At 36.7% G+C, this 27,500-nt stretch overlaps 2 protein-coding genes across 4 annotated transcripts in view; one reads left to right on the top strand and one right to left on the bottom strand.

Moving 5' to 3' along the window:
• arhgap28 (Rho GTPase activating protein 28) overlaps positions 1-18,754 on the top strand; it is a 46,230-nt gene extending 27,476 nt beyond the window's left edge. For 2 of the 3 annotated variants that reach the window (XM_087308558.1, XM_087308559.1), the window contains exons 6-15: positions 3,066-3,231; positions 3,858-3,949; positions 6,456-6,533; positions 6,668-6,827; positions 7,269-7,351; positions 11,650-11,847; positions 12,341-12,466; positions 15,421-15,548; positions 15,624-15,688; positions 17,533-18,754. In XM_087308558.1, coding sequence (XP_087164684.1) covers positions 3,066-3,231; positions 3,858-3,949; positions 6,456-6,533; positions 6,668-6,827; positions 7,269-7,351; positions 11,650-11,847; positions 12,341-12,466; positions 15,421-15,548; positions 15,624-15,688; positions 17,533-17,612 — 1,176 coding nt within the window. In that variant the 3' untranslated portion in view covers positions 17,613-18,754. 3 annotated transcript variants of the gene reach the window in all.
• Positions 18,755-20,089: 1,335 nt separating this feature from the next.
• Positions 20,090-27,500, bottom strand: part of lama1 (laminin, alpha 1) — a gene marked incomplete in the record, with an annotated part of 89,484 nt that continues 82,073 nt past the window's right edge. Inside the window, 6 exon segments of the mRNA NM_001034986.1 lie at positions 20,090-20,466; positions 21,647-21,863; positions 22,217-22,350; positions 23,759-23,912; positions 24,553-24,705; positions 26,849-27,038. Coding sequence (NP_001030158.1) covers positions 20,315-20,466; positions 21,647-21,863; positions 22,217-22,350; positions 23,759-23,912; positions 24,553-24,705; positions 26,849-27,038 — 1,000 coding nt within the window.

Below are 27,500 nucleotides of genomic sequence, written 5' to 3'. Positions count from 1 at the left end.
TTATTTTTTATTTATGCAATAGCAACAATGAAGTCACAGTAAATGCAAAAAACAGAGAAAGTCTTCAATAATAAGGGAATTCTGAACTGAATTTAAGTATTATGACAAATAAAATTATTAGTGTTAGTATTTCTGAAAATGTGCTTTATTTCGTAGATTTGAGTTATGAAGTAAAACAGTATCGCTTTACTATTTGGTATCGTGATACTTTGGGGTATAGTATCGGGGTCTGAATTGATGGTATTGTGAAAACCCTAATATATTCCTACTAATCAGTCCATCATGAGCTACGGCTGTGTCTGTGTGTGTTCGGATTATTGTCAGCTGTTGCAGGGTTTGATGGGCACAAAGAGTTCTGGGAGTTGTAGTTCGTAAAAATAGTGGAAGTAATCTTTAGTGGACAAAACACTGATGGCATTTACAATAGTTCTGTTTTCATAAATAACGAGTCAAACTTACATTTTTTTACTTTCAAATGTGCCAATGTGATAATAACTTTGTTTTCAGTTTGTAATTGTTTTTTCAAAATTCACTTAATTTGACTCATTATTTCTGAAACAAAACAATTGTTTACTTGTCTACTGTATAATTTATTATTAAAATGTATATACCCAGCAGGCCCACATCATAAGATGTTAATATTAGGTTAGATTTAGGATGTGACGTCAGGTGGCCAAAATCCAATGTCTAGCCAGCGTCTAAGAACAACGTTATTTTGATGTCCAACAGCGATGTGAAATGACGATGATTTTGGGTTGTGTTGGAAAGTGACGAAAATCCAATATCGAGTCAACATGTTAAACCCGGTTATATTGACGTCAAATACTATTATTCATCAGGTATGGCAACATCCAACATCTGATAGACGTCATAGTGCTAACATCCACACAACGTCAAGCTGTAACATCATCAGGCGTTGATGTTTGGTTGATTTTATGTTGGACAGTGATGTTGGTCTGATGTTGGATTCTGATGTCTGATTTTGATTTCCAAACAAAAAGCGAACATCACTATGACATAAGGGTACAACGTCAATCTGACGTCATGTTGATGCCCTGTGCCTGCTGAGTATATATAGACCAGGGGTGCCTAAACTCGGTCCTGGAGGGCCGATGTCCTACAGATTTTAGCTCCAACTTGCCTTGACACACCTGCTCACTGATGTTTTTAGAAACATCAGCCATTAGCCTAGTAAGAGCTTGATTAGCTGGCACAAGTGTGTCTGATTCAGTTGGAGCTAAAGTTTGCAGAACATCGGTCCTCCAGGACTGGGCTTGCACACACCGTATAGACAATTTCAATGTGTTTACATTTACATTTAGCAGATGCTTTTATCCAAAGCGACTTACAAATGAGGACAAGGAAGCAATTTACACAACTATAAGAGCAACAATGAAGAAGTGCTATAGGCAAGTTTCAGGTCTGTAAAGTCTAAGAAGGAAAGTATTAGTAATATTTTATTATTATTATTTTGTTTAGTACAGTTAGTGGTATATCCAGAGAGGCAATTGCAGATTAGGAAGTGTAGCGGAGACTAAATAGTTGAGTTTTTAGTCGTTTCTTGAAAGTAGCGAGTGACTCTGCCGTTCTGATGCAGTTAGGGAGTTCATTCCACCAACTGGGCAGATTAAACGTGTGCGTTTGCGAAAGTGATTTCTTCCCTCTTTGGGATGGAACCACGAGGCGACGTTCATTCACAGAAGGCAAGTTTCTGGAGGGCACATACATCTGCAGAAGTGAGAGCAGATAAGAAGGAGCAAAGCAAGAAGTCACTTTGTTGGCAAACATCAGAGCTTTGAATTTGATGCGAGCAGCAACTGGCAGCCAGTGCAAACGGATGAGCAGGGGATAGTTTATAACTGTAGTGAGGCAATTCAAGCATAACTTACTATTAAAATAGATGTCATAACATTATTTATCAATATGTGGCTCTTTTGGGATTCTCAGCATCTGTAGAAATTAAAAATGTACATCAGGAAATATGCTGGCACCTTTGTTTTAGTACAAATATTCTTCAAAATGGTCTATATATTGAATTTTTTTATATTTGTAGTAGAAACAAGTTAAAAGGCATGTTTCCAGTACATCAGTGATGTATATCTGTATTTTCAGCATCATCACTGCAGTCTGCAGTGTTCAGAATACATCAGAAATTACAACAACAGCAGGATCTGATGATTAATAATGTTATGACCCCCTCGTTCAACATAAAAGAGTTCGGACAACAAAAGAATGTATATGCAGCTTATTTATCATATATAAAACTAAATAGAACTACAAAATCAACAAATAAACAAATGTCTAGGGGAAAATAAAGAAAATAACTACTTTAACTACACAAATAAATAATGTTAAACAAAACCATTGCAGAAATCAAGAGATGGTCTTGACACGAGGACGGCCCGTAGCCACACCGTCCTCCAGAAGCTAGCATACACTTGCATTTATATGCTCTGAACCAACTGGTGAGCAACCAGGCACCCAATCAGGATCTGCCACATCCATACTGAAATCCTGGGGTCGTCACAATAAATATTTCTGATCATTTCTATAGGTGTTGCACTGCAATAATGCTTTTCTTACCCACAGTTTTTGTCTCATTTCTAGTCTAAATATCAAAAAAATCTTAAATCAAGAAGCATTTTCTAGACAAGCACAAAATATAGTCTTGTTTTCAGAAATAATGAGTCAAAATGAAATGAGTTTTTAATTAAAACAAGCTAAATAATCTGACAATGAGGGAAATTGAATTGTTTTATATGTTTTCGGTTTGAAATAAGTCGATATTACTCCTCTGGCAGATTATTTTGCTTGTTTTAAGGAAAATCTCACTTCATTTCCACTCATTATTTCTAAAAACAAGACAATATGTGTTGCTTGTCTATCTAAAGTGCTTCTTGATTTCAGAATGATTTGATATTTGGTCTAAAATCAGGGTAAAGCTCAAAGTCAGGGATTATGTATTGCAGTGTCTCCATATAAAGGCTGTTTTCCTGGCAGTGTTTGCTGAAAGCATGTAGAGCTCAGACAGTGCTGTGTAATGAGGTTTGTGGTTTTCTCCTCAGTGTTTTCAGGTAGTAAAGCCCAGACAGGGAACCACACGAGTGATGGATCTGTCGTCAGACGACATGAGGAAGATCGGCTACATCTCTCTGATCGAGCTCACCACTTTCTACGGCAATCTGGGCATCGAGCTCAGGAGAAACCGAGTGATGCCGGTTAAAGCCAGAGGTGAGGCTTATTTTACATTGCTAATTCTACCCAATACTCTTACAAAGCCAGAGCTCAGATGGACAGCTGAAGGAGCTGTGGCTGCCTTGAATCGTCAAGCCCCGCCCACTGTGTTATTTGACAGGTTAACCAACCAATCATGTTTAGTTTTTTAACCGTGTCATGTCTGTGGAATCGTCCTCAGAATAACAGCCGTGCATCATTTATTCCCAAGCGTCATTAAATGTTTTCCTAACATGACAAACAGCAGCTGATATACTGGGCATCGAGATGAAGAGGAACCGCATGCTGCACAGTAAAGCCAGAGAATCGGCTCCCTTAAAATGCTTGAATTTTGACTAATAATTGGAATGATATCAGCGTAAAATAAAATATTCAAATCAAAATCATTGATTCATTCATTCATTTTCCTTTGGCTTAGTCACATATTTATCAGAGGTCACCACAGTGGAATGAACTGCCAACTATTCCAGCATGTGTTTTACACAGCGGATCCCCTTCCAGCTAAATTTAGTTCACAAATTCCCCTATAGCGCATGTACACATTGTGGTATACACTCACTGGCCACTTTATTAGGTACACCTGTCCAACTGCTTGTTACGCAAATTGTTACGTTTTCCTACAGATACTGGGATCTTCGGCGTTCCTCTGTTGACGCTGCTGCAAAATGACCGGAAGATATACCCTGGATCGAGAATTCCTCTGTTTTTCAAGAAGGTATTTTGCTCAGTTTTTCTCTCTTGGGTTGTTAGCTGTGAAACAGGAAGGTTGCGATGGAGATTGCGAGTGCCAGTTCTTCTGGAAAGTTCCCCGTCAGCATTTCTCAGATCCTCCCGTATCCTCGGACGCCACTTTATCTCAGATTCTCCTGACCCGCCGGCCCACGCTCGGCTCCGTTACGAAGGCTTTTCCACAAAACAAAGGCGGAGGCCAGAAGTGCTCTGCTTTCTTTTACACCACCTCGATGTGTGTGTGTGTGTTTGTGTGTGTGTTTTAGTTAAGCGATCGAGGCCATTTATTGTTGCACTCCTTCAGTGCTTGAAAGATTTACTGTGGAAATGTGGATTAAAACATTGTAATGAATCCGATCACTCAGAGGGAAACATGGTGTTACTATAGTAAATGTCTAAATAAAAACATTGCCATAGTGAATGTCCAAAAACATAGTGTTACTATGGTGAACATCAGAAAAAACATGGCATTACCAGAGTAAATGTCCACAAAATATGGTGTTACCATGGTGAACATCAGAAAAACATGGCATTACTATAGTAAATGTCCACAAAATATGGTGTTACTATGGTGAACATCAGAAAAACATGGCATTGCCAGAGTAAATGTCCACAAAATATGGTGTTACTATGGTGAACATCAGAAAAACATGGCATTACCATAGTAAATGTCCACAAAATATGGTGTTACCATGGTGAACATCAGGAAAAACATGGCATTGCCAGAGTAAATGTCCACAAAATATGGTGTTACTATGGTGAACATCAGAAAAACATGGCATTTACATAGTAAATTTCCACAAAATATGGTGTTACCATGGTGAACATCAGAAAAACATGGCATTACTATAGTAAATGTCTAAAAACATGGTGTTACTATGGTAAACATCAGAAAAAACATGGCATTACCATAGTAAATGTCCACAAAATATGGTGTTACTATGGTGAACATCAGAAAAACATGGCATTACCATAGTAAATGTCCACAAAATATGGTGTTACCATGGTGAACATCAGGAAAAACATGGCATTGCCAGAGTAAATGTCCACAAAATATGGTGTTACTATGGTGAACATCAGAAAAACATGGCATTTACATAGTAAATTTCCACAAAATATGGTGTTACCATGGTGAACATCAGAAAAACATGGCATTACTATAGTAAATGTCTAAAAACATGGTGTTACTATGGTAAACATCAGAAAAAACATGGCATTGCCAGAGTAAATGTCCACAAAATATGGTGTTACCATGGTGAACATCAGGAAAAACATGGCATTGCCAGAGTAAATGTCCACAAAATATGGTGTTACTATGGTGAACATCAGAAAAACATGGCATTTACATAGTAAATTTCCACAAAATATGGTGTTACCATGGTGAACATCAGAAAAACATGGCATTACTATAGTAAATGTCTAAAAACATGGTGTTACTATGGTAAACATCAGAAAAAACATGGCATTGCCAGAGTAAATGTCCACAAAATATGGTGTTACTATGGTGAACATCAGAAAAACATGGCATTACCATAGTAAATGTCCACAAAATATGGTGTTACCATGGTGAACATCAGGAAAAACATGGCATTGCCAGAGTAAATGTCCACAAAATATGGTGTTACTATGGTGAACATCAGAAAAACATGGCATTTACATAGTAAATTTCCACAAAATATGGTGTTACCATGGTGAACATCAGAAAAACATGGCATTACTATAGTAAATGTCTAAGAACATGGTGTTACTATGGTAAACATCAGAAAAAACATGGCATTACCATAGTAAATGTCCACAAAATATGGTGTTACTATGGTAAACATCAGAATAAACATGGCATTATCAGAGTAAATGTCTAAAAACATGGTGTTACTATGGTAAACATCAGAAAAAACATGGCATTACCATAGTAAATGTCCACAAAATATGGTGTTACTATGGTGAACATCAGAAAAACATGGCATTACCATAGTAAATGTACACAAAATATGCTGTTACCATGGTGAACATCAGAAAAACATGGCATTACCATAGTAAATGTCTAAAAACATGGTGTTACTATGGTAAACATCAGAAAAACATGGCATTACCATAGTAAATGTCCTTAAAATACTGTGTTACTATGGTAAACTTCAGAAAAGTATGGCATTACCATAGTAAATGTCCCCAAAATATGATGTTACTATGGTGAATGTCCCATAAACATGGTTACCATAGTTAAAATACCGAAAACTGTTTTCATGGTAAACCTTTAAAAAAACACAATTTTGCCGTTGTAAATATACCAGAAAGATGAAAAATGGTGTAATCATAGTAAATAACTTAAAACAATGGAAAGTATGAAAACCTGATAACCTGAAATTCTCAGTGGTACCGTATTTACTTGTAATTGTTTAACTATAGCAAATGTCCAGAAAGAATGACATTATGGCAGTATATGTCCAGAAAGCTGTGCTAATGAGCATCTCATGCGTGTGTGTTTGTGTTTTCAGCTCTTGGCTAAGCTGGAGCAGACCGGGTTACAGACTGAGGGTATTCTGCGGGTTCCAGGATCAGCAGTCAGAGTCAAGGTAAAGAATACTTCGGTTCATTCCACTGCAGTGGCCCCTGATGAATTAGGGACTGAGCTGAAGGGAAATGAATGAATGAATAATAGAGTGTGTGTTTAATAATAATAATAATCTTGTGTGTTTTTGCTCGACAGCAACTGCGTCAGGAGCTGGACCTGCACTTCTATGATGATCGCTTCGACTGGGATCAGGTGCACCAGAACGACGCTGCGGCTTTGCTGAAGATGTTCATCCGTGAGCTACCGTACCCGTTACTGACCAAACTGAACATGCCGGCCTTCACGGCTCTTCAGAGTGAGTCTAAACTGTACAGAAAAAACTCAGATCTGGACTCTTTTGCCTAAATATGTAGGTCCCACACTACAAAAGATGCATTTGTAATCACATTTGTTGTCTTGTTTCTAGTCCAAATATTTCAACATTCTTAAATCAAGAAGCATTATATAGACAAACACAACATGTCCTGTTTTTAGGAATGAATCAAAATGAAGAGTTTTTCCTTTAAACAAGCAGAATACTCTGACAATGGGGGAAGCAGAGTAATCTAGTTTTTTATTTTTGACAAAACACTATTTATTCCTAGTCATTTCTCCATAGGAAACTCAGTATGACATTCTAAAGCAATCACAAAAAAAGCTTTTACTTCTACATCGCAGAATAAGGTCAACAGGTCTCTCCATCACTGCCTGTCCCACGCCACACACTCACCTGTTTATCTGTCTGTCTGTTTATCAGGAATTTCATCTCCCAAATACCAGATTCAGGCTCTTCATCTGCTCATCATGATCCTTCCAGAACCCAACAGAGACACACTGAAGGTCTGTTCATCTCACACACACACCTCTGAAGATCAGCAGGAAAACTCAGCAGATATACATGGCTGTGTATTCAGTGCTGATCATAACTGAGCTGACCCCTCACAGAGCTCTCTGTTACCATAACATTTTCCACAGGATGCTTCACAGTTAAATATTACAGAATAAATATGTATAAAACAATTAATATACAGTTGACGTCAGAATTATTCGCCCCCTATGAATTTGTATTTTTTAATATATTTTTCAGATGATGAGGAAATGTTCACAGTATGTCTGATAATATTTGTTCTTCTGGAGAAAGTCTGATTTGTTTTATTTCGGCTAGAATAAAAGCAGTTTTTAATTTTTTAAACACCATTTTAAGGTCAATATTATTCACCCCTTTAAGCTATATTTGTTTCTGATAGTCTCCAGAACAAACCATCGTTATACAATAACTTTCCTAATTACCCTAACCTGCCTAGTTACCCTAATTACCCTAGTAAAGCCTTTAAATGTCACTTTAAGCTGTATAGAAGTGTCTTGAAGAATATCTAGACTAATATTATTTACTGTCATCATGACAAAGAGAAAATAAATCAGTTATTAGAGATGAGTTATTAACACTATTATGATTAGAAATGTGCTGGAGAAATCTGCTCTCCGCTAAACAGAAATTGGGGGAAAAAAATAAATAATTCAGGGGGGCGAATAATTCTGACTTCAACTGTATATAAATATATAGAGAAAGGAATTGTTCACATTATTTTCTCTTATATTTGTTCTTCTAAAGAAAGGCTTATTTGATTTATTTTGGCTAGAATAAAAGCTGTTTTTAATTGTTTTAAACCCATTTTAAGGTCAATAATATTAGGTACCTTCGAGGGGTCGCGGGACAATGAAGGGGGGTCGCCTGGTGGTTTCCAAAAATCTATTTATTTTTATTAAACCATAAGAATTACCATATTTTATCAATAACCTTCTGAAGAGAAAAAATTGTCGTTTATACCATATATAGTTACTATAGTAGCTTATAGTTACTACTTCTATTGGATTGCAACCCCTGGGGTAATTACATTGTATTAAAGACACAGCAATAGCGTCAGATGCAGCAGAATTCATAACACCCGGTTAAACTTTGTGGCCCATTTCCAGCTCTCATACATTAAAAAAATTAAAAGAAGAATAGACTTGGGTCCATTGGTGTGTGTGCGCCATTGCATGCAAGGTTTCTGTATTTATAACCACCTCAGAGGATATTGGGGGTCGCGAGTCACTGGCATTGACATTTTGGGGGTCGCGGCCTGGAAAGTTTGGGAACCCCTGCCTTAAGTGATAAGTAACGGATCACAGTTAGTTTTTATTAGGTTTTTTATTAAGTACCTTAAAGCGGTGTAACGGATCACAGATCTCACGTTCGGATCACATAATAGTTTTTTTAGTTTTCATCCCATCCAAAAACGGTTATTACTAAGGCCAAACAGAATATTGTAAAAAATCTGCAGATTTATGCGGAATTATTTTGGGATTGTTGTAACTAAAAAGTTAATTAATTAAATGGAAAATATTAGCTTTTTAACTTTGATTTAATGTTTACAATGCAAACTATCTAGATCTACTTATTTGGTAAACAAAGCAAGTCTCTCATATGAAATCTCTAATAAAAAACAGAAAATATCACTGCACAAACTGTATTGTCAATAAATCAAATGAACACTTTCATATGAATCAGTAATGTTACTGAAAGTCATTTAAAAACTAAATAAATATAAATCTACACTAGTAAATACATAGACTTAATGATGGGCTAAAAATCTGCGGATTTCTGTGCGTGCAGATTCTGTGTGGGCTTAGTTATTGCTAATGTAATTTACTTTCCATTTATTTCAGAAACAGCATTTCAGCAAACCTTTGGTTTTAACAAACAAAACTGAGAACTTGTAGTTTTATTACAAATAAAATGAAGAAATAATCAGCTGAATAAAAATAAATAGTAAAATATTCAGTGCTGGGAAAATTCACTGTTATCCTACTGCTGTAGCTGATAACTCTAAATGTTGAAATCTAACACTATACATAGGACAGCCCAGATTTATTTTTAGTCTCATCTTCATTAATGATTCAGTTATTCACTCATTAATCTTCATGTTTCATTGCTGGATGATCAATGTTGAAGAATTATTCAGGGGCATATTTTTGACGGCTGGTTGTTGCCACCTGCTGATTAAATAATGTAATTGCTGCCTACAACTTTCATTTTTGAGCGTCAAGTGAAATGCATGACGGTGATTTTAATCTTTACCATAAACATCAGTGGTGTTATAAACTACAAACTGTTCTCCCAGCACTGCTGTGTTATTTGACTGTCACTTCATCACTAACTCAAAAGACCAAAGACTGAATCTCTTAGAATGAATAACATATGCAAATCAGCATCATTTACTATTGATGTTGCGTGGGTGTTGAGATCCTGATCTTTTACTGATTAATCGTGCAGCTTACACTGAATGCAGACTAAACAAGTAGTGATAGAAAACACCCTTAATAAACTAAGAAACCCACCACATCCCCACATCAAGTCTAAATGCTTTCATATATGTGATTTGAATGGCGTGAGAGGCCATCTCATTGAAACTGTTATAAATTTAGGATTAATCTACCAATAAAAAATTGGTTCCGAAACCTGGGTTGTGATCCATTACACCCCATAAGCCAGGGGTGTCCAAACTCAGTCCTGGTGGGTCGGTGTCCTGCAGATTTTAGCTCCAGCTTGCCTCAACACACCAGCAAGGATGTTTCTAGAAAGTCTACTAAGAGCTTGATTAGCTAGCCCAGGTGTGTCTGATTGGGGTTGGAACTAAACTTTGCAGGACACCGGCCCTCCAGGACTGAGTTTGGACACCCCTGCCATAAGCGATATGGGTTTTGAATTGTCTACAGAACAAACTATACGTTTAGAAACAGAAATTGGGGGAAAATATACATAATTCTGACCTCAACTGTTGATATATCTGTTGTATAGTGTTTTCACATGATGTTTTGCGCAGTGTAAGGTCAGGGTTTTGCAGTGTTTGTAACTGGCTGTAAATAAAGCAGCAGAAGCTTCTGGAATGTGTTTATAGAGCTGACTAATGTGTGTTTGTGGAGTGTTTAAATGAGCGTACTGTGAGCTGAAGTTGCTGAACCGGTCAGACGAGTGGCATTAATTTATGACACACACACACACACACACACACACACACACACACACACACCTGAGAGGGAGATTCAGGGCTGTTTGACGTCATGTTTGCTGCCCATATTCTCATGTGTAAATTCAGCGCTGATTCGGCTGAATGTGTGTGTGTGACGTGCTGAAATCAGCTGAAATCAGCACAGATGCGGGTCACAGGTTCGACTGCAGGGAATGAAGGAATAACCCCTCAGTACAGAGCGAATGGCTGGATGGAAAGGGAAGGTGTCCTGCAGGGTTGCCAGGTTTTCACAACAAATAACCAGCACAATGACCAGACCCACATGGAATCTGTGTGGGCCAAAATCTGCAGATTTGTTTTTATCCCCTTTATGTTTTAGACCCATATTTGAGTCTGCATTTTACATGCTTGCCTTGCTTAAAGTTTGTGTCTTTTACAAGACTAAATATCTAAAAACTCTTACATCAAGAAGCATTCTCTAGATAAGATAAAATATAGTCTTATTTTTAGACATAATCAGTCAAAATGAAGCGAGTTTTTTCCTTAAAACAAGTAAAAGAATCTGACAATGGAGGAAGAGAATAATCTTATGTCAAAAACAAGATGTTTTGACTATAATTCTGAGATATTTGGATTTCATTCATTCATTTTCTGTTTGGCTTAGTCCCTTTATTAATCTGGGGTCACCACAGCGGAATGAACCGCCAACTTATCCAGCATGTTTTTCCAGCTGCAATCCATCTCTGGGAAACACTCATCTACACTCATACACTACAGACAATTTAGCCTACCCAATTCACCTGTACTGCATGTGTTTGACTGTGGGGGAAACCGGAGCACCCGGAGGAAACCCACGCGAACGCAGGGAGAACATGCAAACTCCACACAGAAACACCAACTGACCCAGCCGAGGCTTGAACCAGCGACCTTCTTGCTGTGAGGTGACAGCACTACCTACTGCGCCACTGCGTCCCCATATTTGGATTACAAACGAGACAAAAACTCTAATAAAGCATTGCTGAAAAAAACGTAGACTTGGCAACCCTGTCCTCCAGTGTGAATGAGAGCATAATGTCAGCAGTAGTGAAATAAAGCTTGTAATGTTTGCGCTGGTGTTTGTTTCAGGCTCTGCTGGAGTTCCTGAGGAAAGTGGTGGCGTGCGAGGAGAAGAACCGCATGAATGTGTGGAACGTCTCTATGATCGTGGCCCCAAATCTCTTCACTTACATAGGGAAAAACGCCAAACAGGAGGAGGTGAAGAGCGCCTTGGCTGCTGCTCAGATAGTGTGCACCCTCATCAGTCATCAGGACCTGCTGTGGACGGTGAGCGGCTACATTATGGGTCCAGCAACACAGACTTCTGTCTCATGGTTCAGTTTGGTTTTTGGGCAGTGTTGGGTGTAGCGCATTACAGGTAACCACAGGTAAGTACTAATATGTCCTTTCTAAGTAAAGAATGAGCTGATGCGTTACCTTTAGTTGAGTTAATTAGCTTTTAAAAATGAAATAGCTGATCTACAATGAACATCGTCATGTTGAATCCGGCACTGGATGAGAGAATACAGAAACAGAAAGCAGGACGGCTCTGGCTTGCATTTCTGCCATGATGGAGGTATTCTCATTATTCTGAACACATGAAGAAAAGGAAAAGAGGACTGCAGTGTCAGTGCACACTGATTATACTGCACTAATAAGACAAAAACAGCAAACAAACTGCTTTAAACTGTCATTAATGAGGCGTTTCAGCTGACTCGTGTAAGCGGTTTGCTGTTGATCATCATGTTTATTGTCGTTTTCTGTGTTTTTGCATGCACAGGTTCCGTGTTTTCTCATCAATCAAGTGAGAAAAATGAACGATGCTGCGATGGCCAAGAAATCTCTGAGCTTCGAGAGGAGCAAACGTGGACTTTTGAGTCGGTGGAAGGACCGCGAGCGCAGTGAAGTGAGTGATCGTAGGATTTAATCGTCAGATGAGGGGGCTAATACTTAATCACAATGATACAACTATTGCACACAAAATGAAACCTGTATTTGCATAATATCTGTGCGTGTACAATTATTACGTATAATGCACAAAAAACTGTGATTTTCAATTATTAATCAAGAATAATCGCATACAAAATAAGTTTGTATTTACATATGTGTATGTACATTTATATTATATATATATATATATATATATATATATATATATATATATATATATATATATATATATATATGCATATGTATTTCACCAAAATACGGAACCTATTTCTAAGTTTTTTGGGTAAGCAAGTATTTTTCAGTGCTTTAGAAATACTCAAAAATGCATCTGTCAGTGTTGTCTAACTATTCTATTTGATTTACCAAAGTCACACCAGTGGCCATTTCACATTGGTCACATCCATAACGAAGAGATGTCACATCCATAATGACACTTTTTCCTCATAAATGTGAAAATATTCAATAAAAATCAACCAGTTTTGTTTTATAGAGAACTCTTCTCCTTTTGATTATCATTCTTTCTTTTGGGTTGTGCAGTTTAATTCACAGAATTATGTTGTATACTGTAAACCCGCAGACTTTTTTGTCACATCCATAACGCTTGTTTATTTTCCTCATTTAAAGTACAAAACATGTTTACAGATGGATATTTTTTCTGGTTTCTTAACTCTGTGGTCAGTTGTTCTGGAAAATATAAACAAACATTTCGATATGATGTTAACATACTTTCTATGCGAATTTATGTTTTGAGTTTTTACTGCATATGTCACATCCATAACGCTGGAATTGCTCATATCAAAATGCACACACACATACATTTTAAAAATATTTACATGTATATTGATATTATATATAATATTGTTATATTTTATAGATAAATATATACATTTAGCCTATATACATTTATACAAGGTTGTGTCTAAATATACATAATATACATACTCACAAAATTATGTAAATGCAAACTTATTTTGTGATTAACTGTAAAACAGCACTAAATGCAATATCATCAAGTCAATTTAAATATTTTTTAGTAAAATAAAGAAGATCAACTTATTTAATGACTGCATATAGTAAGTCATCTGAGGTAACATTGTCTTCATATTGCAATTATTTTGCAGAAAAACGACAGATGTTGATTCATGATTATGAACCAAAACCTGAACATACATTATTAACGTTTTACTTCCAGAATATTTTTACCAGCAGGCCTACTAACATTTCTGATTATATCAAAATAATATAGATAGAGTGTTATAACTGGCATACTAGGCAGCAGTATTGATATAACCGGTGAAGTACGCACTTAATAAGTACTATGTTATAGCATCAAATCAAATCTATTGAATAGGTTTTTAGCATTTAATGAGTAGACTGCTATCTAATGATAAAAACTACTATACCACACCAGTACGTTATTATAGATTCTTAAACATACTTATTTATTTATTCAGATATATTTGACTACAGCTCATCTCTGCGTCTGAAAGCACATTTTCACATGCTGTTCATAAAGGTTCAGCGGTTATTCATTGACGTCAATAAATACTCAGTTCCCCAGACGCGTTATAAAGGTTATTAACACGGTATTAAGCGTTATCTTTTGCGTCACTCGAGCACGTTTTGTGTGAAACGGCCACTAAACATCTCTTAAATCAGTCAGTATGAGTCGGATTATCCATCATAAGAGAAAGAAAGTGATTAACCTAACATACCTGCGTTTGTCTGTAGTGTTTTCCTTCTTCAGAAAGGTCCGTTTCCTGCTGAATGTGGTGTATTTAGAGGTTATAACGTCCTCCAGGTGATTTAATATTCATATATTATATATGAATATTATATTCGTATAATATTCAGTGGGATAAAACTCAGTCGCCGATGAGCCTTGTGAGATTGTTGATCTTTTAATGACTGTATCTGTTGTGAACGCCTTGTTTTCGTCTTTAATCAATCGCTTTTTAAATATAATCCGAATTAATGCGTGACTTATTCGTATTCATTTTGGCGCGAATCTGCTAGCGGAGTGTTACAGAAACGGTGAACAGTCCCAAAAGGAGGGCCGGTGTTGTGCCGCGAGAAACGCGCGCCTTTCATAGACTTTCATTAGCGTTACAAAAAAAATGAAAGGTCATAATTGATTAAATCGTAATATGATTATTATTTTAATGGATGAAGCAAGAACAGGAAGTGAAACGCATTTTAAAACGCACCAGGTTTAAAAATAAATAATACAGATATTGACTGTAGTGTGTGAAGACCGAGCACCAATGTAATGAGCCTGTTTGTAATATGAGGCTTTTTGGTGGGTTTTAAACAAACATTGGAACATGGAAAACATAAAACTGTTGTTGTTATTTTCGAATAAACCACAAATTAAACACTTCCATTCACTTATTCTCAGCTATACACACTCACCGGCCACTTTATTAGGTACACCTGACCAGCTGCTCGTTAGTTGAATCTCTGCCAGCAAGAATTAAGGGAGTTCTGAAGGCAAAGGGGTCCGACCCGGTACTAGTAAGGTGTACTTAAATAAGGAAGGGTTCCATTCATAAAACTATTATTAAGTTAATAGATGCACAGAACTTAATGTTTTCAACATAAAAATAAAACAACTCAAAAGGTGTTCCCAAATTTTGGATCTCACAATTATGGCAATTAATTCAACAAAATAGTTTTATCTCACAATTCTTAAGTAAAACGGTAGAAAAACTTTATATAAACAATTCTGGAGGAAGTGATATTATAAGACTTATTGCATTTCCTATTTGATGTCTTGCTATCTTGCGATTAAATTAAGCTAAAATGACAAACAAGGTTGCATTTACGTTTTTATTCCATAGCAGAAACAGGCTATCACAATAACTGCCTGATTTATCAACAGTATTAATAATAATTCACATTTTCTCTCAGGTGAAGGATCTTCGTGACGGGGTCATCAGAGTTCATGCGCCGCTTCACGCCAAAGTTTCAATGGCGATTCAGCTGAGCACTGATATGAAAGCCAGAGACATCACTGCGCATTTTGACACAGAGAAAGGGTTAGTGAACGAAAAACACCATGGTTTAACGTATACCATCATATAACCTACGTTAACCAGTGAATGTGTTTGCAGACATGGATCGCGGAGTGGCGGTCGACGACAGAAACAGCTTCTGTTCGAGGTCGGAGGAAACATCGGTGAGCGCAATATTATTACATACGATACATTTACGATAAAGCAATACTAGGGGTGTGAATCACAGGTTAACTTACAATACAATACTATCACAATATTTTGTCGACAATAGTGATATAATAACAGAAGTTCTGAGACAGACGATATATCGCAAGCAAATCATCGACATTATATTTCGATATCTGTCAACTAAGATAGCATCAAAGAGTCACATGATGTGTTTTATTTATTAACAGTAAATCTAATTTATTGAAGATTAACAATACATGTAAATAATAATGTATAGTAAATAATGTACATTTTTAACACCGAATGCAACTTTTAAGTATTCACGCAAGTAGATTAACGTGATAAATGTGTAAAAAGAACAGATAAACGTGTAAATAGATGCGAATTTCTGCATTTGCCACAGTCACGTCTTCTGCTCAAGTTAAAAAGTTCAATCCAAACTAAGTCAAAAAATATCCCGCGATTAATTTAGAGGGAGTGACGCAATCTTACACGTGGCGTAAACCTAGCAGAATAATTTATTGTAAGAAAAAGTTTATTGTGAAACGCACATTAAAAGTATTAGTTAACATTTAGCCAATATTACATTTTTATAAACAATGTATGTGCGCTAGAGAAAAAGTACAAACTGTAGTTAGTAACGTAATAAAACACTCACGCATTCATTACTGTACATTTATTATGAAAGGTAAGGGTGAATTGAAAAACATCCCATAGAGCGCGTTCAGTGTTGAATTATGGATGGTTATTCAGTTGCTTACGTCACCGTTTCTTCCGGAGACGTATTGGTTACATTGTTTACTATGTTACATACACGCGAAAATATCGTCTTCGTAGTACAGGGCTATTCAACTTGGCCCACGAGGCAATTTGATCCGGCCCTCCAAATAGTGTGACCAAAACATCAAAAATAATCTTAGTTAAGTCGAAAAAACGGCCGCTTTATTTATGAAGTTACGTGCGTCTGTTCAATATAGTACGAGCTGCAGTTGAAGGCAGCGCAGAGCGTGAGTCACCTGACATTAAGCGAATGGCGCTAACAGCTGATAACATTTGTACACTTAATCATAAAAGCTTCTCAATGCCATATTTCTGTTGCACAGAATAAAACTGCTACAACTAAACAAAGTTACGCCACCTGTGCGTAAGTTAACAGTTCCGAGCTTACAGCTACACCAAGGCTAATACGCACTCTGGATTAACCATAGCAGCGGGCCATTCACATATCGCGTCTTTTCCACACGCAGGTTCGTTATTTTTAATATTACAATATATGCCAAGTCAAAGTTATAGCTACAAGTGATAATTTGCAGATTAGGGTTAAACAATATATCGTTTGAGCATCGATTTCGCAATGTGTGTATCCGCAATAGTGACATCGCAGGATTAGATTAAATATTATATTTAATATTATATTACATTATATTTTAATATTATTAAATACTAAAATATAAATATATTGTTATATATTTTATTCATAGAATGATGACCATGTTTTTTTAAATTTACTTTGTTATTTTTATTTATTATAAATTAATTTAATTTAATTTTTTGTTCTATTGTGTTATAAATATTATGTTATATAGGATGGTAATTTATTATATGCAAACACGCTGCATAGAAAAAGACTTGATCATCCCAGTCGATCTAATTTAATTAAATCTTCAGTCCCAATAGAGCTACTCAAATCATCTGGCGAGATTATATTCATATTACAGCAAAATAAACTATCGCAATGTCAGATTTTCCAATATCATGCAGCCCTAATACAGAAATATTTCAGTGTATATCACGGTGTGTAAATGATGTATTAATCGTTTGTTTTTGTTGACTGCAGGCGAGCGCTGCCTGGATCCAGACGCATATCTACTAGACGTTTACCACGCTAATCCTTACTGTCAATGGGTGTTAAAGTGAAAACCTGAGACGCACTGAACACACACGTGTTTACTCAAACCCAGAGACCCTCAGGTCTTATTAGGATTCACACTGAGATGCTCAATGCTGGTCATTGAGCCTGTGTGTGTGTGTGTGTGTGTGAGAGCGCATGTTTCATCACTTTAGCCAGTGTAAAAACACAAAAATAGCATGTACATAACATATTTATAGCACTAATTTATCCAGCTGTAGCATAATTCTTTTGTATTGTTTATATGCGCTGCATGTCTGAGATGAAGCCGTGGGAATTAAAACACTACAAACCCTGTGAAGAACAAGAGCGGACTGTAATCACACCAAAATCACATTATTATTTATGAAAGGAGAAGATATCTCAGATTATGTGCATTATTATTAGTGTGTGATTTACTGAAATGGAGAATGTTTAAGTTCAGTTTTTATTGTTAAGATGTAGATTTTGTTTTTAATACTGTGAATTTGTGTTTAATTCTCCATTAATTCCTCCAGTTTATTATTTACACAATTTAAAGACCAGTGATCTTGTTGTGAATTATGAGCTGTTCTTGTCCGCTGATCTGCACGGGGGATTATTACCTCTAATTAAACCAGATGAATATTAACGCCATCGTCATCAAACACTAACGGGATTAATGAAGGACTTCCGGATTATTCATATTTATGAACAACGTGACACTTATGCGAGATGGAATGAAGCCAAATGACTTGTGAAGGACATTTATGCACAGTTTTACTTTATAACTCGTCATCTTCTCTGCCAATGATCTCTGATGCTCTGATTTTTCTGATTTTTTTACTTCATTTGGAGGCTGATTTTACTGTTTGTTGATTTTTTTATGACTTTTTTATGACGTTTATACTGGATTTGTTTCCTCGTGGAAGTCTTTTTGTTGTTTGTCATGCTGAATGTGTGTAATCATACTGAGAATGTGCATCTTTACATTATTTAAAGCCATGAGAACATGTTTTATTTTCAGTTTCACTGAAACCGAAATGTGTCAAACATGAGTATTAAGAAGAACAAATAGCCATGTCATGATGCCGGATGTGAGAAATCTACCACTGAGCTACTGTCTGTGCTGTAATACTGAGTGCAACAGCAGGCCATGAGGAAAGAATGCCATTAAAGCACATGAAATCCCCATTGTTATGCAAGATTTGTCTGTGTGTGTAGATTTGTCTCTGAGCTGGGATCCAACCGGCGACTTTCCGCATGGGAGTCGGTTGCTCTACCAAGGAGGTCAGAGGAGTGAGGTTTACCTGCACAGCATTTCACTAGCTGACCTGTGTGTGTGTGTGTGTGTGTGTGTGTGTGTGTGTGTGTGTTTGTTTGTGTTTGTTTGGATATCAGCGTTCAGGAATGTTCCAGATAGAGGAAGAATGTTGATGAGGCGGAGATGTTAAACTCTCGACTAAGAAACAAGCTGTATTTTATTAACAGGACTCAAGTGTAAACTGTCTAACAAGTCTGGATTATTCTATTCTAGAAGTCTTCACTAAAGAGAAGAAGAAACAAGCTGATCTTCATCACACACACACACACACACACACACACACACACACACACACACACACACACACACACACACACTGTAAATGATTGTGTGTTCCCTCATCAGTGTGCAGTATATTATCAGTGTTCACTCAGTAGACAACACTCGTGTGTGTTGAAGTGTGCATGTTCAGGGGTGGGTGTGTGTGTGTGTGTTGAAGTGTGCATGTTTGGTGGTGTGTGTGTGTGTGTGTGTGTGTGTTTGGTGGTTGTGTGTATTGAAGTGTGCATGTTTAGGGGTGTGTGTGTGTGTGTGTGTGTGTGTTTGGTGGTTGTGTGTGTGTTGAAGTGTGCATTTTTAGTGGTGTGTGTGTGTTTGGCGGTTGTGTGTGTATTGAAGTGTGCATGTTTAGGTGTGTGTGTGTGTGTGTTGAAGTGTGCATGTTTAGGGGTGTGTGTGTGTGTGTGTGTTTGGTGGTTGTGTGTGTGTTGAAGTGTGCATGTTTAGGTGTGTGTGTGTGTTTGGTGGTTGTGTGTGTGTTGAAGTGTGCATGTTTAGGGATGTGTGTGTGTGTGTGTGTTTGGTGGTTGTGTGTGTATTGAAGTGTGCATGTTTAGGGGGGTGTGTGTGTGTGTGTTTGGTGGTTGTGTGTGTGTTGAAGTGTGCATGTTTAGGTGTGTGTGTGTGTTTGGTGGTTGTGTGTGTGTTGAAGTGTGCATGTTTAGGGGTGTGTGTGTGTTTGGTGGTTGTGTGTGTGTGTGTGTTGAAGTGTGTATTTTTGGGTGTGTGTTTTGGAATGTGCATGTGTTGGAGCGCGTTGGTGTGTGTGTGTGTGTGTGTGTGTGTGTGTTTGAGTGTGCATGTTGCAATGTGCATGTGTGTGTGTTTGTGTGTGCATGTGTTTGTGTTTGGGGAGATGTGTGTTAGAGTGTGCATTTGTGTGTTGCAAAGTGTGCATGTATTTGGGAGGTGTATGTTGAACTGTGTGTGTGTGTGTGTGTGTGTGTCAGTGTGCGCCAGTAGTTGTGTTCTGACAGTTGCAGTAGTGTGTCTCCTGAATGTGTTCAGTCTTCATGAAAACAGATTTTGTCCCCAGAGCTGAAGGTAAAATCACTGATATATTTAGTTTCTGCTGGTAAAATGTGTCATTAGTGAGCCGTAAACACACAGGAGGGCTGATATCTCTACAGGTACAGCTGTTGTGTGTGTTTACGCAGGGCAGGAGTGAGGGGAAACGTGCAGGAGTGTGAATGCAGAGCTGAAGTCCAGCACATCGGTGATGTGACCCTTAAACACTCGCAGATTCCTCATACAGCCACGAAACGACTGCCTGACGCTCAGACAATTCTGCTTTACATCCGCTGAGAGAGAGAACACACACACACACACACACTGTCAGTCAGCGATAACACATCAAATGCTCTGACACAGTCATGCTGATATTGTTCTTTCTGTGAAGAACAGATGACTGTGTGGAAATAATAATACTAGTAATATACATAAATAATGCAGAAATGCGTCATGTCATTATTAACTAAATTAATATCTAAAGAGTGATGTTATTAAAATGCCACTAATATATAATAATACTAATATAATAAGAAAATTAGAATTAGAAATTGACTTAAAAATCTGAAAAAATAATAATATAAAATATTTAAAATACTATTATAGTAATAATTTACTAATTTAATATACTCTAATAATTTAAAAAGTATTTAATTTAAAAATCATCAGGGATATCAGAGAACAATTAAAATTTAATGTTTACATAATAATAATAATAATAAAATATAAATGTATTATGTAATAAAATTATTAATCTAAATTTTATTTTTTATAAAACTACCACAAATATTTAATATATAATAAGAATATATGACATATATATAATATGACACGGAAATAATATTAATAGTAATAATTTACCCATTTAAAATAATCAAATTTAATAATTTAAAAGTCATTTATTTAAAAATCAGTACAATTAAAATTTAATGTTTACTTATAATAATAATGATATACATAAATAATACATGCATGTATAATGTAATGGAAATAATTAGCTAAATAGTACTGCTAAACAGACTATTTTATAGAATATTTTAATTTAATTTATAGTTTAAATATTCTTAATTTGTCATTTGTGGTTGTTTTTATTGGTGTGTCAATATCTGTTTACTGATGATGTTAAAATTAATTATTGTTATTATAAATACAATTTTTAAAAATTCTATTAGTGTTATAGTATTATTTTTAACTATATTTTTGTTATTGTAATGTTGTTTAGTATCACAGAACACACTCAAAAATACTATAATAACAAGAGTTTATTTTAAAATCATCAGTAAACAATCTAAATTAAATGTTTTAAATACCTCTTTTTTATATACAGTACATAGATAAATATATTTAGTGAAATTTACTTTCAGCTATTGAGCGAAAAATAAGTCTACAACCAAAGTTTTTGATTTAACAAGCCTCAATTGGATCAGTTCTCCAGTCAGAGCTACAGATGCGCGCAGTATTCTGGAGCAGTACCTGGATGTCCTCCCACATATATGGGGTTTTTGGTCTCTGCGGATGTGGAGGAGGAGTGCGGGTTTTCCGTGTTCACCGTCACGCCGTCCACCGTTAAACTCAAGCTGTGCTTCTGCTTTTTGGCCACTAGAGTGCGCCAGCGTCCGTCACACATGGACACGCTGCTCCTGCTGCTCACCGAGATGCGGCCCGCACCGTTATTCACATTAAACACCACCTGAGATGAGGAGAAACACGTTATTCAACACCATTAGTGTGTGTTTATTGATCATGATCATTAATTTTTATTAATACTGATAATCGGGCTGATAAACTTAATTCTGAGATAAAAACCTGCTGGATCTACTTTACGTTTTTAGAAAAAAATTGCATTTTGATAAATGGATACTAAAATTTAATGCGACAAACAAAAATGTAAAATGACAAACAAAAATGATTTTGAAAAAATAAAAATAAATAAAAACACAAATTTCCTGACTTTCAATGTGTGGAAAAACCTTTTAAACCTCCAGAAATGAATGACCCGTGGTGGGAACGCTGTTTATTGGACACTGTAGAGCGAACACTGACCTGTCCGTTGAGCAGCTCCAGGCCGATGGCGTCCACTTTAGTGCTGCTGATTCCTAATAAAACACCATCCGGCGCCGTGGAGCGAAACTCCAGACTCACCGTCACGTCTGAGCCCACATTATAGCCCTCTTTCACTGCAGGAAAACACACACACACACACACACACACACACATTCAAGATCTGAAAGCACTCTTATTTTGAATGAAAGCACGGCATGTCTAATTCTCTTCTTTCATTAGTTTACTGTCTATAAAGTGTACTGTCTCCATTCAATGAACAGAGTTATGTAATTTTACCCCTGTTAATTTAGATAGGTCAGCTGCTGATTTTCTATGATGATCTATTTGTGAAAAGTAATACGATTACAGAATCAAGAAGTGTCTATTGTGTAAACTGGATTGTTTAATAAATATGTATTTTACCGCCCTGATTAATATGCATATGTTATTTATCAGTAATATAAGATTGATCTGCTTAATTTTACACATCAGAAAGCTCCTCATATTATGTATATTATTATCAATTTTTATTTTAATTTTGTTACTAGTTAAAATGTACAACACTCAGTGTAGCGCATGAAGTGGAGGTGCGCACACTGTCTAATACTGCACTCTTCAAACTCTAAGCCAAGTTCCTCTTCCAGGCGCTGATAGCTTTAATGTTATGAGAGTTATCCTTTGACAAGATGATTGCATATATCATAGACATGACCCCACTCATATGAACATTCAGTTTAAATATCTCCTCCCATGGAGACCCTGTAGGCAGGGAGGGTGCATTAGTTTTTTAATAGGAATACATAGTACATCAAGTTCAAGTAAGCGCAACACAGTGGCACAGTAGGTAGTGCTGTGTCCTCACAGCAAGAAGGTCGCTGGTTCGAGTCTCGGCTGGCTCAGTTGGTGTTTCTGTGTGGAGTTTGCATGTTCTCCCTGCGTTTGTGTGGGTTTCCTCCGAGTGCTCCGGTTTCCCCCACAGTCCAAACACATGTGGTACAGGGGAATTGGGTTGGCTAAATTGGCCATAGTGTATGTATGTGTGCGCATAAGTGTGTATAGGTGTTTCCCAGTGATGGGTTGCAGCTGGAAGGGCATCTGCTGTGTAATACATATGCTGGATAAGATTTATATTTACACAGTAATATTTCCATTTACTTCAACTTCATTAATTTTTCTTTTCAGTTTAGTCCCTTTATTGATCCAGGGTCGCCACAGCGGAATGAACCGCCAACTTCAAAAATCAAATGATGTGACACTAAAAGTGGTTTGATTTTTGAAGTTGGCGGTTCATTCCGCTGTGGCGACCTTGGATTAATAAAAAGACTAAACCCAAAAGAAAATGAATGAAGTTGAAGTAAATAGAAATATTTCTGTGTAAATATAAATCTTTATAAAAATATTTACGTTCATTTTTATTTAGATTTTTTTTACATTTAAATAAAAATCAATTGTGTTTCAAGTAACAAAATTGGTTTTGATAGTGTTTTTAATTTCAGTGTTCGCTGAGATTTCCGCCTGGTGTTCAACATGAACTCTGCTTACTGAAAGCTGCGTATCCGCTGCCGTTGAAGAACGTGCCGTCCTGAGCGTTGCTGAAGCAGAAACCGGTGGCGTGAGATGACAGCGGATTATTCAGGTTCATTGGGACACCGTTAAACGTCAGGTCCTGCACACACGCCGCCACACTGTGGGTCACCTGAGGACACAACACAGCAAAGCACTGTGAGGGGCGCACTGATGAGGAATACATAACCCATATCAATAACTGATAACCAGAGGCAGACAGAATGCCACTATACTTCTGTTGTTTCCTTTAAACTTTCATTCTTTTAAAGCCTTTTATTCTGTTTTAATCAGTTTTTGTTCATGTAAATTACTTTGAATGGCCATTGTGTATGAAATGTGCTCTAGAAATAAACTGATTTTATTTTTCAATCTTCACTTCAGAAAGGATTTTGATCTCTGAACTTTATTAATCAACTATTTTTTATGAGCAAATTTATTTAACATGGATAAAACACACTGCATGACACAAAAATAAAGTAACTGAACATTAACCAAAATCTGAATGCCAATAAAACAATAAAGCAGATGTGGGCAGCAAGCATGCAAAGTGAGAGCAGTAGAATTGATCAGTTTACAGATATCAGCCTAATATTGTTATTAAACCAAAAACAATAACATTAAAATGAGCACTGATTAGCTCATTAGGATATGATGATATATTGTGCATTCCTTCTTTCATTGAGGGAGAAATGATAGATGTTTAATTATGTTAATAATAATACAATTATTAAATATAAAATATAATAATACATAATAATTAAAATACTTACGTTTCCGATTCTCTTGGCGGTGTATGTGGGAGGAAGTCCACCGACGTACAACTTCCCCTCGACGTCTAGTGTGTGTCCTTTAGTGGAGATGTGGTCAGATTCAATCCCGTCCACACTGACCACAACAGTCTTCTTACTGAACTCGGCCTTCACCTGAACACACACACAAACACACACACACACACACACACACACACACACACACACACACACACACACACACACACACACACACACACACACACACACACACACACACACACACACACACACACACACACACACACACACACACACACACACACACACACACACACACACACACACACACACACACACACTGTTATTCATTATTCACACATGCCTGTGTTTTTTCCAGAACCTTTCATTTCTCCATTCCTCAGTGGTGGAATGATCTTCTAAAGCCTCCAAAACATCTCCAATCTTTTGAGGAAAGCTGATTTCCTCTGCTGTTAATTAGCATATAATCATGGTTCATTTCGAAACATTATTTCTTATTTAGCATATGGTCATGCACTGCAAAAAATGCTTTTCTTACTTAGAGTTTTAGTCTTGTTTCTAATCCAAATATCTACAGGTTCTTAAATAAAGAAGCATTTTCTAGACAAGAATAAAATATAGTCTTGTTTTCAAAAATACCTGTCGACCCTTCCATTTTTCCTGGGATTCTCCCGTATTTTACAGTTCTATCCCGCTATCATCCCGTAAAGGTATTTCTCCTGTATTTTCAGTATTTCTCTGAAGGGTGGCAAATAAACATTAAAGAGCCGATCCTGCCTATACGCAACCCATACCACCGGAACACCAGGGGCCGCCCCTGCTCGTAAATGCGAGTCTGTTCTGTGTTTTCGCTTTATATAGGCATAAAAACACTTAGAAATAAATATAAAAACGGCGGGATTTCCTTTCCTTTTCATTACAGGTGCCGACTCCCCTTCATATGCAATCCTCAATACAGTCATATAGCGGTGCGTGACTGTCAGCTGACGCGCTCCATAGTGATGAACACATGATGTTTCTCAAACTGATTCTGCACATGCGATTTAAAGCGGAGCAAAAGTCTGGGTTTTGGGTGCGTGTTTAAACAGACATATACAGATAATTAATAATAATAACATCTAAAGATGTCGATCTTGGTGGGTTTTTTTCCCAAACACAACTAATTTTATCCTAAATGAGCATGAACAAGCAATCGAATGCTTTCATTATAACGTTAGATCTGTGTATTCATAAAGTGACACCTGTTATTTAATGTAATCAAACGAAAAATCCAATTAAATGAGATTCATTAGTTGCTCTTTAATCAGAATGTGTAGGTTATACAGTGGAGAAACGGCTAATGAGATTTGATAGCTTGACCCGGTTTCATTATAACAGCTATTCATTTTAATAAGCTGAACTGTTTGCTAATGTATTTGCTGTTAGTGTATAGACCTACTGCTTATTTTTTCTTTTGTAAATAATAATAATAAAACATATTACTGACCATTTAACTGTTTATTTACAATAGAACAGCTCCAAAAAAACATATCTAGTCATTTGTGTTTCATGGTAATTCCTTAATGCCTTATTTTCACATCCCAATGTTGACAGGTATGTGAGTCTAAATTAAGTGAATTTAATCTTAAAACAAGCAAAATAATCTGCCAATGGGGAAAGCGAAATAATTCTATTTCAAAGCGAAGACAAGATTATTCTGCTTCCTCTATTGTCAGATTACTTTGCTTGTTTTACTCAGAGTATATACTGGAATCAGAGATTGACATTCAACACCTTTTCAGACCATTTTTAAGACTCTTTGAGACCTCATCACCACTTCAGGTTTCAATCAATAACATTGCCGGCATTTTAACTTGCAGTATATTCACTAAATACTGATGGCAAGAAGCGAATCCTTACCTAAAACTATATTTATATACTGAATAAAAATGTTAATCCAGTTTTACAACAGCAGGAGTAACAGTGTTTGCCTGGTTACTGCAGTAAACACAGCAGCGTGACGTCACATCTAGCAGGATTTGTTTGAGCATCTTAATATTCAACGATTAAATTCAGGCAGAACTTTAGCATCCGGATACAAGATTTAATACCCTGTAAAACAGCAGTCAAGACTTTTTAAGGGCCCTAAATTTCCCCGTGGACACCCTGATCATGTAAAGCTCTCTTCATTTTGACTCATTATTTCTGAAAACAAGACTATATTTTCTGCATGTCTGGATAATGCTTCTTGATTTAGGAGTGCAGTGTGTTTGAATGTGTGTGCTGCTGAACTGACCGTGTGCCAGCGTCCATCACTGATGGTGTTTTTGAGCGTGGCGCTGGCCGCTCCTTTGCCCAGGTCACAGGACAGATGCAGTCGTCCGGCCTGCAGCTGCAGAACTGCGTAATCCTGCTGGTTTGTGTTCGCCATGTAGAACAGAACGCCGCTGTGAGCAAACGTGCGCACCGACAGCTTCACTGCAAAACTGAGAATAGAAACACAATCAAACATGTCTTTATTAGTGTGGATGTACAAGAGCAGCCGTGTCTTCTTTTTAAAATATCCCTCAGATGATGTTGAACAGATTGAGGAAATTTTCACAGTGTGTCTGATAATGCTTTTTCTTCTGGAGAAAGTCTGATTTGTTTTATTGCGGCTAGGATAAAAGCAGTTTTTCATTTTTTAAACACCATTTTAAGGTCAATATTATTAGTCCCTTTAAGCTATATATTTTTCTCGATAGTCTACAGAACAAACCATCATTATACAATGACTTGCCTAATTACCCTAACCTGCCTAGTTACCCTAATTACCCTAGTGAAGCCTTTAAATGTCACTTTAAGCTGTATAGAAGTGTCTTGAAGAATATCTAGTCTAATATTATTTACTGTCATCATGACAAAGAGAAAATAAATCAGTTATTAGAGATGAGTTATGAACACTATTA

The sequence above is a fragment of the Danio rerio genome, chromosome 24 (genome assembly GCF_052040795.2).
Source record: "Danio rerio strain M-AB ecotype USA chromosome 24, GRCz13ab, whole genome shotgun sequence".
NCBI classification, from domain to species: Eukaryota; Metazoa; Chordata; class Actinopteri; order Cypriniformes; family Danionidae; genus Danio; species Danio rerio.
The sequence above is the reverse complement of the archived record's forward strand: the minus strand, read 5'-3'. Positions and strand labels throughout refer to the sequence as shown.